Source organism: Oncorhynchus mykiss, chromosome 5 (genome assembly GCF_057628025.1).
Source record: "Oncorhynchus mykiss isolate SJ-2025 chromosome 5, ASM5762802v1, whole genome shotgun sequence".
NCBI lineage: Eukaryota > Metazoa > Chordata > Actinopteri > Salmoniformes > Salmonidae > Oncorhynchus > Oncorhynchus mykiss.
This window is the reverse complement of record NC_143026.1, coordinates 57717651-57731166: the sequence shown is the minus strand read 5'-3', so window position 1 is coordinate 57731166 and position 13516 is coordinate 57717651. Positions and strand designations below refer to the sequence as shown.

The 13516-nt window shown below is 41.8% G+C and overlaps 1 protein-coding gene across 1 annotated transcript in view; it reads left to right on the top strand.

Annotated features, from left to right (window-relative positions):
* Positions 1 to 808: 808 nt before the first annotated feature.
* The window catches only part of LOC110524086 (calcium/calmodulin-dependent protein kinase type IV), a 30792-nt gene continuing 18084 nt past the window's right edge, over positions 809 to 13516 (top strand). The window contains exons 1-5 of the mRNA XM_021603408.3: positions 809 to 1798; positions 4558 to 4636; positions 4714 to 4776; positions 5064 to 5146; positions 5964 to 6036. Of these exons, the coding sequence (XP_021459083.3) occupies positions 1692 to 1798; positions 4558 to 4636; positions 4714 to 4776; positions 5064 to 5146; positions 5964 to 6036 (405 nt within the window). The 5' untranslated portion in view covers positions 809 to 1691. The remainder of the gene's footprint in view (positions 1799 to 4557; positions 4637 to 4713; positions 4777 to 5063; positions 5147 to 5963; positions 6037 to 13516) is intronic.

Here is a 13516-nt window from a genome sequence, read left to right as displayed (position 1 = left end):
TCATTACAATAGTTTTGCTGGTAATGTATCGGATTACGGTTACCGTTTTTTGTAATCCCTTACATGTAACGGATGTAATCCGTTACTCTCAAACCCTGCATACCCGTCGTGCTTCATTGCTTATTTCTAGTATGTTTATTGATCATGAAAAGCATGCCGATACTTGCTGTATAACTCTGAAGATAGAGCTAAATGTGGAATACTCGTTAATGTGTCTTTCTGACTATGCACTTCAAGAGGTGATGATATTTAAACCAAATAGTTATAACATGCATTCAGCAATCCCCTCGAAAACAGCAAGTAGTTGTCAATGGTTTTAGCGGAGCTGGAGTTATCCTTGCCCCCCAGCAGTCAAATCAAACGCTCTACACCATATTGATAACGACCTATAATAACCATAGAGATGATGCGGATGAACTCAGCATGCATACAGTACACAGCAGAACATGATTATCACATGAAACATTCAGACTATTATTCTATCATTTCACCCCTTTCTAGTAAAGATAATGAAGCCAAATATTAGACATGGGGTTCCCTCCACACATCAGTTAATTAAAATACATTGCCAGCGTTGTTGACATCCAAAATCAGTCGAGTATTTTCAGAATGGTCTGCTCGTTGAAATGTAAGGTTGCATATACCCTATACAATGCCATATGTGGACCAAGGCTTTACAGGTGGGATACACGCGTAATAACATGGTTTTGATTGACTGTTTTGACTTCCAATTGCAGCGCAGATTGTGATTGTGGTGAAAATGCAACTGATTGGAAGAAATCTGTGGAGGGCGTGGAGCTGAGATTACAGATTCCCTCTAGCCCCCCCCCCCCCCCCCCCCAACACCGAAAACACCAGCCTAACCGCCACCACCTACCCAACCCAAACCGAGGATGAAAGAAATACCAAATATTGTATAGCGAGCAGATCATTGGATGGGCGTTCATAAAGACCAATAGTGCAGCCTGCATCAGCCGCGAGACGAAATCTATATTTTGCCAAATTGTAAGACAGCAGCTACATAAACATATTGACGGATCATGATTTAATTAGTACCATAAAGCTTTCTACCTCGGACCATGGAATATTCTTTATCACGAACCTCAGACGCTACTGGTATCATGGACAATTGAGGTGGTTCGTTGCATGACATAGTGATGTTTTAATCAGTGAGCTGTCGTGGGTGGGATTGTGCTGCAGAAGATCAAAGCATAGGCTACTAGGTTTATGGATTCGGGCACTCACACAGGGAGGCCTGATGGAAGCTGCGACACATTTGGATATGGAACAGTAAACTTCGAGTAAAGGATAGCTATGAATGCGCGAATGAAATTGTGTCGATATATTGCAATAATAGAATAATAATGGCTGTTTTTTTGTAATGTGGTATATAGCATAGTGACTAAGGGTGAGATGTAAAGCGAAGCCTGCAGGATTTTGATATCGGAGCTAACTATATATTTCGCTGCTTTACTGGAAACGTAAACATCCGGATTATCTTTGATCTTTGACTTAATATAACGGCGAGAGTAGTTAACCAACTACAACTCAACAACACAGGACTAATGCCTTCTCTTCCTTCTATTTAAACGGAGAATTACGTTTTAATCTTAAAAAGAGGGCAAGTAGTGTGAGTTTGGGCTTTGCGCTCCTCAGGAATCCTGTGTGTTGTGTGATTGGCCAACATCAACATGCCAACCTCACGCTCCGGTGCCACCCCGGTGGAATACTGGGTCGATGGCTCGCGCCGAGATGTCTCCATGGATGAGTTTTACACCATGGGTCCAGAACTGGGAAGGTAGAGTACTGTAGTCTGTGCCTTTATTGACTCCAATGCATGCAGTAACTACCACCAGCATCATGACCTTCATAACTATCAGAAGGGCTTGTTTCTGGTTCATGTACTGCAGAAAAACATATCAGTTGAATTTCATCCAATAGTATTTCATTAGGTTATGGCTATAGCTAGAGTGTACATTTTGAATTACCATGTTTACAATTTCAGTATTTATCTACTGTGTATTACACATGGATTAGGTTTGATTCTCTGACAGGACAGACAGAACACATATTTTAGACCAGTTCAGAACGAGGTATCAATTGCATATGCATAGTTCAGCACCATGGACAGCTCCTCCTGTTAACAAGTGACAATTTCTCTCCCATCTCACCTCACAAGGAGCCTACTAACCTTGATGCCAAGACACAATCAACATGTGTCAAAACATGATCTTCACTCTGTCAGAGGAGTAAACAGCCCACTGTGTTTGCTATGGATATGGATATGACCTCTCATTGTAATGGGAGCAACACATGGCTTAGCACTGGACAACAGTGAAACGTGAAGGGATTAGTGCAAGTATGGAGGAAACAGGTGTTACAGACCATTTTCAGAGGCTCTATATGGAATCTCCCACTACCTCTGACCCCTCCACTCCCCTCACCTCCCCTCCCCTCCATCCACATGAGTCTGGCTTAAGTACACTCTTACATCACATCCAGATTGACAATGTCAACATGTCAATATTTGTCACTTGGAGTGGGTGTCAGTGGTCTGTTGAAGTTTGGGGGTCTGACTGACAGATGGAGTGGCAATTGGAGCCCTTCTGGGTATTCATGCGTTTGATGAAGACATTCGTCAGCAGGCGTAAACAACGATATCCCACCATGTCCATGGTTCTGACTCAAAACACAGGCTCACTGTAATTGCTAATTCACACTATAGGGGAAAAAATAATCTATGCCAAGCAGAGCTGTACTGGGCTGGCCTGGTTACACATCCGCCGTGGTTGCTGGGACAGTGTGAGAGAATATCTGAAACGGCACAGTGCAGTTAGGGTTGGCCATATAATGTGAATCAGAAGTCATATTTCCGTTGGATATACTGTGGAACAGTATGCAGCACCAATGCGCCTGTGCCTTTATATGAAACCTTATTTCACGCCACAACTGCATGTATAATGGACAGGCACCCATTTTGTCCCTTCGGGGAGAGATCTCACTGTCAGTGGTATAACAAACTGTATACCAAGCGTTCAGAAAGCTGTCCACACGTCCCTTTACAGAACTCAAACACAGAACACTAGATCCAAAACAAATGATATGGTTATTACTTAAAGTAGTGCCACTGTTTGCTAGAATTAGCAGTAACAATTGAACACCAACAGCGCATATTGACTCAGATACAGACGTTTACTGAATGAATCATCTATGATCGACATTTGAGGATCCATCAACAAGTCTGCAGATCGATCGTAAACAATAGGCCAGTTCAGCCACTGGTACTTGCTTCATGCACGTAAACATACACAGCTTACTCTCAGCTTCCCCCAGCCTCCCCATATAAGGGTGTGCACAGTTGTTAGGGGTCTACTTTTCAAGGAGAGTTGTCCTGGTTACCAAGGAGACCCTACTGCTATGAGAGTGGTGTCGAGAGGGCTGCGGGATGATTATGCCTGGATTGTATTAGCAGTAGCAGGACTGCTGGAGAAACAGGGAATCATTTCCTAAGCAGGGCAAATGCCGAGTGCCCCCATAGGGATACTACTGAGGGGAAGTCCCAGATTAGATAGCTGCTGGCTCCTGCCAGTACACCCTCCTTATTCCACTGTGTGGTTTTATTCTGACCGCTCTCTTAATAACGACCTAGTTCAGTTTTACACAATCGACATCCGATTCTATCTGACCAAAATACCAGTTATGCTGGCGGTATTGAATAGTAATGATTGTACACATGTACATATCGATAGTTCACTTGATGATGGTATACCGGTATCGAAGCGGATTAGTAAATCCCGAGAAAATACTGTTGCGACAAAGGCCTCTATTTCTTCAACGGCTCAACTGAATTTGAACACACATTGATAAAAATTTTTTTATACCTTTCAATGTTGAGATATACCAAAATACAGATATGAAACAGTGGGACTCTACTGATGAACGTATATCATATAGATAGAGCACCAGAACACATAACCATCTGTATGTGTGAGGTCATATAGACTGTTCAAGTGAAGCAAGATACATGTGGTGCTCCAGTTGTCCTAGGCAACCCACAGCTCAGCTGCTGCTGTGTCTTCTGCTGCTACTGCTTTCCCTAGTTCGAACTAATAAAGATACACGCTGGGCCAGGGCATTATCTCTAGATTCCCAAGTCGATTTAAAAGCAACAGACAACACGAGACAGCCCAGTCACGTATTAACAGATTACTCGCGGTTTCAGCTCATACTTAGTGCTACCCTCTGGCCTCTCATGTAAATCGTGCCATGGCTTTGAAATGCTTTCTGTATGTTTTCCTCCACAACGGGTTTGATTTATCAGTGCTAGCAATAAGCATGTAGATGGATGCTGCATCGAACGGTTCACCGTGGAGTTGTTATTGTAGTGCTTGAGGTGGATGTCAGCTTTTGAGTGTTACGTTGGATGAGCAAATTACATTATACTTACTTATGATTCATAAGAAGTTCATGAGTAGAACTTGAGATACAATGCTGAATCATTGCCCCATGGAGAGAACCATATAATCGGAGCTGTTAACCGATTTACCTTCTTCCTAGGGGGGCCACGTCAGTGGTGTTTCGCACGGAGGAGAAGAAGACACAGAAGCCCTATGCTGCAAAGGTCCTCAAGAAGACTGTGAGTCCATCGGCCATTTTATAGTTACACTGACAGGATCCTAATGGGGGCTCTCATTCTCGTTCTTCCCATTTCAGATCGACAAGAAAATAGTCCGGACTGAAATTGGTGTCCTGCTGCGACTTTCCCACCCGAATATTGTAAGAGGTCACTTTATTTGATCCAATACGCCGCTTATAAACATTCAAATGTTATCTTTTCTCAGCCCATGATGGACATGAACAATAGTGGTGACTTGTAGGATACTAGCAACTCCAATGTTTTTGATATGTTGTATTGTTTAAAAAAAAAATGTTTCTAAGAATGTGAATTAAAGGAGTATTAATGGGGACCTTAGTAACATGATTGTTTTTATTATGTTTTTGTCAACATTTTTGGCGAGTTCTCAATATCGTCTTCCCCTCTACCTGTGGCTTTTGGACCTCAGATCCGCCTGAAGGAGATCTTTGAGACAGAGACAGACATCGCCCTCATCTTGGAGCTGGTGACTGGAGGGGAACTATTTGACAGGTGCTTAAGCCCAAAATATACCACCCTTACGACCCCCGTCTCAACCCTATATCCCTGCTGAAATTGGTTTCACTTCGGCGAGGCCAGAGGTGGAGTCAGTGGCCTCACTCAGTCCCCCTGTTCCATTTGCCTGCTTTGTCATTAGCAGCAATTTATGACACAGGCGTTATTGAGATGTAGAGCATAAAAGGAATAGAAAATTATGTTTGTAATGGCCCTCACCAGCACTGTTGCCAGGAAACCGATTAGAACACTGTGGTTTGAGCAAATACCCCACTCATCTGTAAAACTCATCATGAATAATCAATATGAGTCTGTTTCTCTATTTTTTAATTGTTTTTGTATAATAGCCAAATTAAATTGTCTGTTAAACTCGTTATCCTCCTATCATCTTATAGGCTTATGAATGTTTGACAGTAACAAGTACCTATTATCAGGTCTGTGACAATACCAGTATCGCAATATTTCTTCCGTGGCAAAAATGAAAACACAAAGCACACTATTTGGTCCTTTAAAAACCTAGTGTTTGTAAAACAATGTGTGCTGTAGCTTGGAAAATAAATACATGTGACTCTGGATGACAACATAATGATGTTTGTTCCCAACGTTAGGACTGTTTTCCTAAATACATTCAACTCGCTTCGTGTTTTGTTTCCTTGCCACGATACTAACGAGTATCGTGGTACTGGTATCGCCCCGGCCCTATTATTTTCCCTCACTACAGAGTTGAGGGCCCGCTCTCTTCCAAAGTGGGGTATTTGAACCCTGTGTAACGTTTGAACAGTGTTTGACCGTTAAGCTCTTTCTACCCCTTTAGGATCGTGGAGAGAGGCTACTACAGTGAGAGAGATGCTGCCCATGTCATCAAGCAGATTCTGGAGGCAGTGGCGGTAAGATATGTGATTGAATGGACACTGATGGGCTATTGAGTAGAAATGTGCCTTATTTCACCAAATGCTTTGGAATTTGCTAAAAATTCTGAGATGCACAGTTACATTGAGATGCACTCCCCTCTATGCAGAGAAGAGAGAGTAGAGATGCTGTTGCTGCAATATGTTTTGTCTTTCACTATGGTGGCAATCATCTTAACACGTATTTTTCTTAAAACTGCATTGTTGGTTAATAAGGGCTTGTAAAAGTAAGCATTTCACTGTGAGGTTGTTGTATTCGGCGCACGTGACAAATGAAATTGGATTTGATCTGCAGTAGCTTCAATAGAAAACAGGTCAACATGGAGCTGAGAGACTTTTCAGCGTTGTCATTTTGATGAGGTTTGTTCAGTTGAGACAGGTCTCTTATCCGTACTTTGCATAGGGAAATGCACATACTTTTAGGCTTAATATTCCATTTGTTTCAGGTTTGTTCTTCAATGACTTTCTTAAAATCAATACACAGAAGTATATTTTTTTTAAACCTGTATATTTAGTTAAAATAAATTTGTTAGCAGGCAATGTTAAACTAGGGAAATTGTGTCAATTCTCTTCCAGTCACTGCACACACTTCTAAAGTCTAATCGCATTTTAGCACAGAGTTCAATATGCTTCCTATTTCATATTTCCAGTGAGCTAGTATGTGCAGTCAGTCACTGCGCTCTGTTGCAGGCAGCGCTGAGCCCTGTTGCAGGCAGAATGATATCTCCCAAAAATAGAGCATGATTATTTTGTCAGTGGAAAAATGCCACTAAACATTGTTTTGGGGTTTAAGACTTGGCAATGGCACCAATGAATGTTAACCAGAAGATTAGTGTGAGAGCCTTTTTTTAGAAATACAAAATGTATTGTAATCCCAGAATACAAGCAGCTAAGGGCTTGGCTGGACACAGACACACACACACACACACACGTGGTAGATGTGGGTCAGATGTGGCATCGGTCTCAGCTAGAGGAATGACGGATGCGTGTGTGTGTGAACGTACTTGTGTTTGAGTGACTGTGTGTGTGTGTGTATCCGTGCGTATGTGTGTTTGGTGAGCTGAAAGTGTGAAATAATCCTCTCAGAGAGCCATAGCAATTCTTTTTAACAGCCTCTTAATCTTCTGACCAAGAGAGGCAGCAGGCAGCAGGAATGTGGGCTGCCTGTTATGTAACAGTGCTAGCGAGTGCGTGCCTGTGTGATCAGGCCGCTGCTGTGATGCCCATATGGCCACTGCTTTCGTTTTCTAAATAAGGATGTGACAAGTGGAGAATTAAAAAAATTGTAAACAGCAATTTATCTATCGGTTTTCCCCGTTTAGAATTGTATGCATTTTTCTTATCGTTCCATATGAATTTGCAATGCAAAATATGGTCCTACTGCATCCTATTGCATATGACCACTAGGGGGAAATGACGTTCTTTCTACTCGACAACAGAGCTCGCCGTAGATACACACAGCGAGGCGTGGCTTAACGCCCCCCGAGTAGGGTACTCCCGTTACTCCCCGAGTAGGGTACTCCCGTTACTCCCATAGCCTAACTTTGGTGTCATCCCAAGATAACTAGTGCCGCTTTTTTGTCGTTTCAAGAAAAGTTTTCAGCAGCTTCACGTGTCGTTATTAACACACGTGGCAGTCACAACAACAAATGATTTGCATGATACTTATTCTGCCACTCCAATTTGTTACCCGACCTGCTAACACTGACAGTAAAGCTGCCACATTATACTTAAGTCACTGTTTGTTAACCCATAGCGTTTTCGCCGGTTAGCTGACTGGCTAGCGAGAGAAGTTTATCTCGATCTAATTCGCTAGTCTTAGATATGTCGCGTAACTACTTCCTGTCTTCACCTGCCCCTTGAATGGTCTAGATACTTGGAAAAGTTTAATCCTGTTGGCTTGCCTATACAGTGCCCTCGGAAAGTATTTAGACCCCTTGGACTTTTTCCACATTTTGTTACGTTACAGCCTTATTCTAAAATGGATTAAATAAAAAAAATGCCTCAAGCGAAAATAGGTTTTTATACATTTGTGCAAAAAACAAAAATACCACATTTACATAAGTATTCAGACCCTTGCTATGAGACACAAAATTGAGCTCAGGTGCATCCTGTTTGCATTGATCATCCTTGAGATGTTTCTACAACTTGATTGGAATCCACCTGTTGTAAATTCAATTGATTGGACATGATTTGGAAAGGCACACAACTGTCTATATAAGGTACCACAGTTGACAGTGCATTTCAGAGCAAAAACCAAGCCATGAGGTCAAAGAATTTGTCCGTAAAGCTCCAAGACACAGTGGCCTCCATCATTCTTAAATGGAAGAAGTTTGGAACCCCCAAGACTCTTCCTAGAGCTGGCCGCTTGGCCAAACTGAGCAATCAGGGGAGAAGGGTCTTGGTCAGGGAGGTGACCAAGAACCCGGTGTTTACTCTGACAGCTCTAGAGATGGGAGAACCTTCCAGAAGGACAACCATCTCTGCAGCACTCCACCAATCAGGCCTTTATGGTAGAGTGAAGCCACTCCTCAGGAAAAGGCACATGACAGCCAACTTGGAGTTTGCCAAAAGCAGCTAAATACCCTCAGACCATGAGAAACAAAACATTATCTTGTCTGATGAAACCAAGATTGAACTCTTTGGCCTGAATGCCAGGTGTCATGTCTGGAGGAAACCTGGCACCATCCCTACTGTGAAGCACGGTGATGGCAGCATCATGCTGTGGGGATGTTTTTCAGTGGCAGGGACTGGGAGACTAGTCAGGATCGAGGCAAAGATGAATGGAGCAAAGTACAGTGAGATCCTTGATGAAAACTTGTTCCAGAGTGCTCAGGTCCTCAGACTGTGGCAAAGGTTCACCTTCCAACAGGACAACGACCTTAAGCACACAGCCAAGACAACACAGGAGTGTCTTTGGGACAAGTCTCCAAATGTCCTTCAGTGGCCCAGCCAGAGTCCGGACTTGAACCCAATCGAACATCTCTGGAGAAACCTGAAAATAACTGTGCAGCCAACCTGACAGAGCTTGAGAGGATTTGCTGAGAAGAATGGGAGAAACTCCCCAAATACACGTGTGCCAAGCTTATAGTGTAGTGTCACACCCAAGAAGACTTGAGGCTGTAATCACTGTCAAAGGTGCTTCAACAAAGTACTGAGTAAAGGGTCTGAATACTTATGTAAATGTGGTTATATTATTATTTATTTTTTTAACAAAACAATTTAATACATTTTAGAATAAGGCTGTGACTTAACAAAATGTGAAAAAGTCAAGGGGTCTGAATACTTTCCAAAGCCACTGTATGTGCTTTCAACTTGCTGTAGACCAGCTGGGGAGATAGCCCTACCAAATGGCCCAAAGTAGCCTATGGCGATATTTCCACCTACTTGGTTTACACAGACAATACACATAAGCTAGTTAGATACACACAATTGTTAGCTAGCAACTTACCGGTGTTGAAGTGCTTCGAACACACATAGATGTATCAAGTAACCGGAGCCCACAGCTTTCCATCATTATCGCGGCGTATAGTCTGAAATCATGAGGTTCGTTTAGCTTGGTCCTTAGGCAGTTGATGAAACTTAATTTGGTGGTCTTTTCTCCTACTATTGTTCAAACAAACAAAACGGTATGCAACAGATGAATAATGATAAGTGAGAAAGTTACAGATGCACAAATATCATACCCCCAAGACATGCTAGCTAACCTCTCATCATCACAATAACAGGGGGGGGGGGGGGGGGGGTGTATGCTATTTATGCCTCTGTAACTTTCTGACTCATCATTATTCCCAGTCGTTATCCGTAATCATGGTAGCGTCCACATTAATGTAGACACCCAAAGTCAGTAAACTACTTGCTAGATATCAATCAAATCTGGAGTGAAATACTCCTTCCATGGAGGTTTTCGTATTGATATAGAACAAGACAAAAACAGCAATGCTTCTCCAATGGGACCTTAAACATGCTTTAAGGCACCTGTATTTATTTGTTTATACCATAAAGAGCTTTCTGAAAAATTGCTGGAAAAAACCCGAAGTAATTGCAAAAGAGGACCAGAACCTATGATATGAATAATCAAGGATTTGGGACTATAAGGTTATATCCAGTGGCATCATTAGACCTGGGCTTCAGAGGTTTTTGATCCAGCCACCAACCTTTCAGAGGTAAAAAGGTCTCATCACTTGCTCTATATGCAGTATTAAAAAACATGTTTGACTGACAAATTATAGAACAGAGCAAATATGGATATTCAGAACTTCCGAAAGAGTGGCAAAAAAAGCTAGCAGGTTGAGCAAATTGAGGCAGCAATGAATGAGGTGGAGGGCAGAAACGCCAGAAAGAGTTCGCCACAGGTTTATAGCTAACGAGCTAGTCTCTCCCAACATAAAGGTTGGCTAATGCTAATAAGCTAGCGCTAGCGCTCAGCATCCTTAAGCTATTGGGTGTCATGAGCGAGCAAAGAATGTTGTCATGATATTAAGACGAAGTGTTTATTTCCAGCAAGTGTATTTGATAGGTTTCGTGTCTGTAGCTAGCGTGTCGAGCTCAGACCGAAGATAATGTTTTGGGACTTCTGATAGTGTGGACTGAAGCGGAACTTTGCGACAACATTATATTTAACCCTGTTTAAAGTGGTAAAACTGACAAAGTTAAATAATCATACTAGTATTCCATTCTACAGGTAAACATGCATAGCTCATGTCTGTTATTTCCATATAGGTTATGTAACTATTTAAAAACAGCCATTTATTCACTTCGTGAAATTATTTAGTTGAGATTTTATTTGTATTACTCTTTTCATTCACTTAGCTAATTACTTTTTTTCTGTTGTTGCATTGTCTTTAGGTGATCCTGCAAGTATGCATTTCATTGCACTGTGCACTCCATGTATATCATGTGTATGTGACGAATAATCAAACTTGAACTTAGAAGGGAAGGGCAGCCATGAAGAGAGGGGAAAAGATGGCCAGCTTTATGGTTCGATTGAAGGTGAACAAAACAGTGAAAAATACACAGGCCCTTAAGATTACATAACCTTTGAGGATAACTTAACATCTCAAATGACCTGGTACAAGTGACCAAATGAAATGAATCATAGAGGTCTTATAACTTATTCCATTGTACAGGTAAAAAAAAAATTGTGCTCATGTCTCTTTATATTCATATAGCCTAGGGGCTATGTAGCTTCTTATCTATCATGTTTGGAGTTGTGTTGCACTGTTACGTAGACACTTGACATTTTTTCCTTACAGATTAGTTGCCCTGGTCGTGTCAGTATACGGTAACTGAAAAACCTGAAACCAACTATAAATTGTAGAAATTCATATACAAATATTAAAAGCATTTAATGAGAAAACTAAGAGGTGTGCAACATGAAAATATTGTCCAATTTACATTGTGTAATTTATTGACGGTCCCTAACTAGCCCCAAAGATAGGCTATCCAAAGTCAGGTCGCACACCAGCCAGCTGTAGCTAATTGGTGAAAAAGTTTGGCTAACTCCTCCCACCTGCGAACACACACACACACACACACGCCCACATCAAATCACAACCCCGAAACCAGCTCGCGTTTAATTTCAGCCATGGCCGCTAGCCTTTGTTAATGAACCAAATCTGAAACGAGGCCAAATCAAGACGTGTAGTCGCCCTTTAAAACTAACTAATGACATGTTGCACCCCTACCTTGCTAGCTTTCAGATGAGCAAAGGAGGACAGATGAGAACAGCAGTCCAGTGGAACACTTACAACAGCAGCAGCCAGGGGCAAATGGTAGGGAAAAGGATGATTTAGGTGACCCAGACACAGGCCCAAAACAAGTTCAGCTACCCCAGTATCCCCTTGACCGTTTTGGATTGAAAAACTAGCGGCACACTAGACACGACACAGAAACAGCAAAAGAATAGGAAATGATGGAGAGGGAAACCAGACAAGACACATAGACAGCAATAGAAGAATAGGATATGATGGAGAGACACCAGAAGAACAGAACAGGCCATAACAGAAGAGGATAGACATAGGAGACAGTAACAAACAAGACACGGAGACAGCAACAGAAGAGGGCACATGGAAAGAGAATATAGGTGGATTGAGCACACAGTCACACTTCATGCTTCTCTATAGGTTTTAATTCAGTTTTATTTGCACAAAATATAAGAGCTGAAATACAGACAGTGAAAAAGTAAAACATGGTTTACAAATAATTTGCAGGTGAGGTGAAAAAGCCTGTGAAATTACTATTAAAAACAGTTGTTTACTTTTATCCCCCATGCTGGCTTTGGGCTAAGCCCCCAATGTCTTCTATCTGCAAATTTATGGTTTTGAGAGAGTATTTTGCAAGTCTCAGATCTCAGAATTGCTTTGTGATGTCTTCCGCTTTCATGACTCAAAAAGTACATCAAAAATATTTGATTGACAACCCAGCATTTTGATTGACAACCCAGCATTGTGTGATTGGATTGCAGATAGAACATTGTAGCACCAAGTTCAAAGGCTTCTCCACATTTTTTCTCATCGTGAATAGATTTTTTTCACACATCTGACTTATCTCACACGTGAAGGACCTCCTGAAGAACAAATCTCGGTGAATAACACTGTTTTTGGGTAAGGGATTTTTTCGTAACATTAACAATCCCGTTGAAGTTTTAACGTTCACACCTCTAATTCTAAAGCATGCTTAACACTGGTGGCTGTGTGGTGGGATACATCTCATCCATGTGTGCTCGCTCCAGGCTTTGAATCTGGGGGGAGTGGGCGTAGGTGCATCAGGTGTTTATGAGTGTGTGCGTGTGTGCATGACAGAGATAAGGGGGGGGGGGGGGGGGGTGCAGAGTTTGGAGGTTTTGTTTATGTGTGAGTGGACAAGCAGCACCACTCATACCGTCTTTCAGACTGTTTCCCCTTCAGTGCTCCAATCTCATAGTTCATCAACTGAGGGCTACTTTTACTTTCAGGATGTTGACATTTATGATTGCTGAGTGTATATGCTATCGCATGTATACATCATACCTGCCACGAAACAATCTTATGATGAAGCTGCACAGAACCAATACAGTTTATTGCTTCTTATTGTGTAATTACATGATTTCTTTATTTGGCATATAGCCTCCGTGCATAGGGCATTCTGTGGGGTTATGGAGCACCGTTAATAGGTTTTGAGTCATAAACACCTATGCAGGGGCATTTTTAATGATCGCGAGCAGAGATAGAGGCCCAGCACTTTTTAATTACCGGCTATAAATAAATTTTCATATCATACACGTTTTTCAGTAATAGGCCAATGAAGTAGGCCAATTTAATCAATACTCCATGAAACCATGCAGGTATAAGTGACATAAGTGAGAACTAAGTTGGGGTCTCAACTTACTGTTGAGAGTTAGAATAGTAGAATACAAGTAGAAGGTGCAAGTTTGAATTTTGTTTGTGCATCAGCTATTTTTCTCTGATGTCAGTCATTG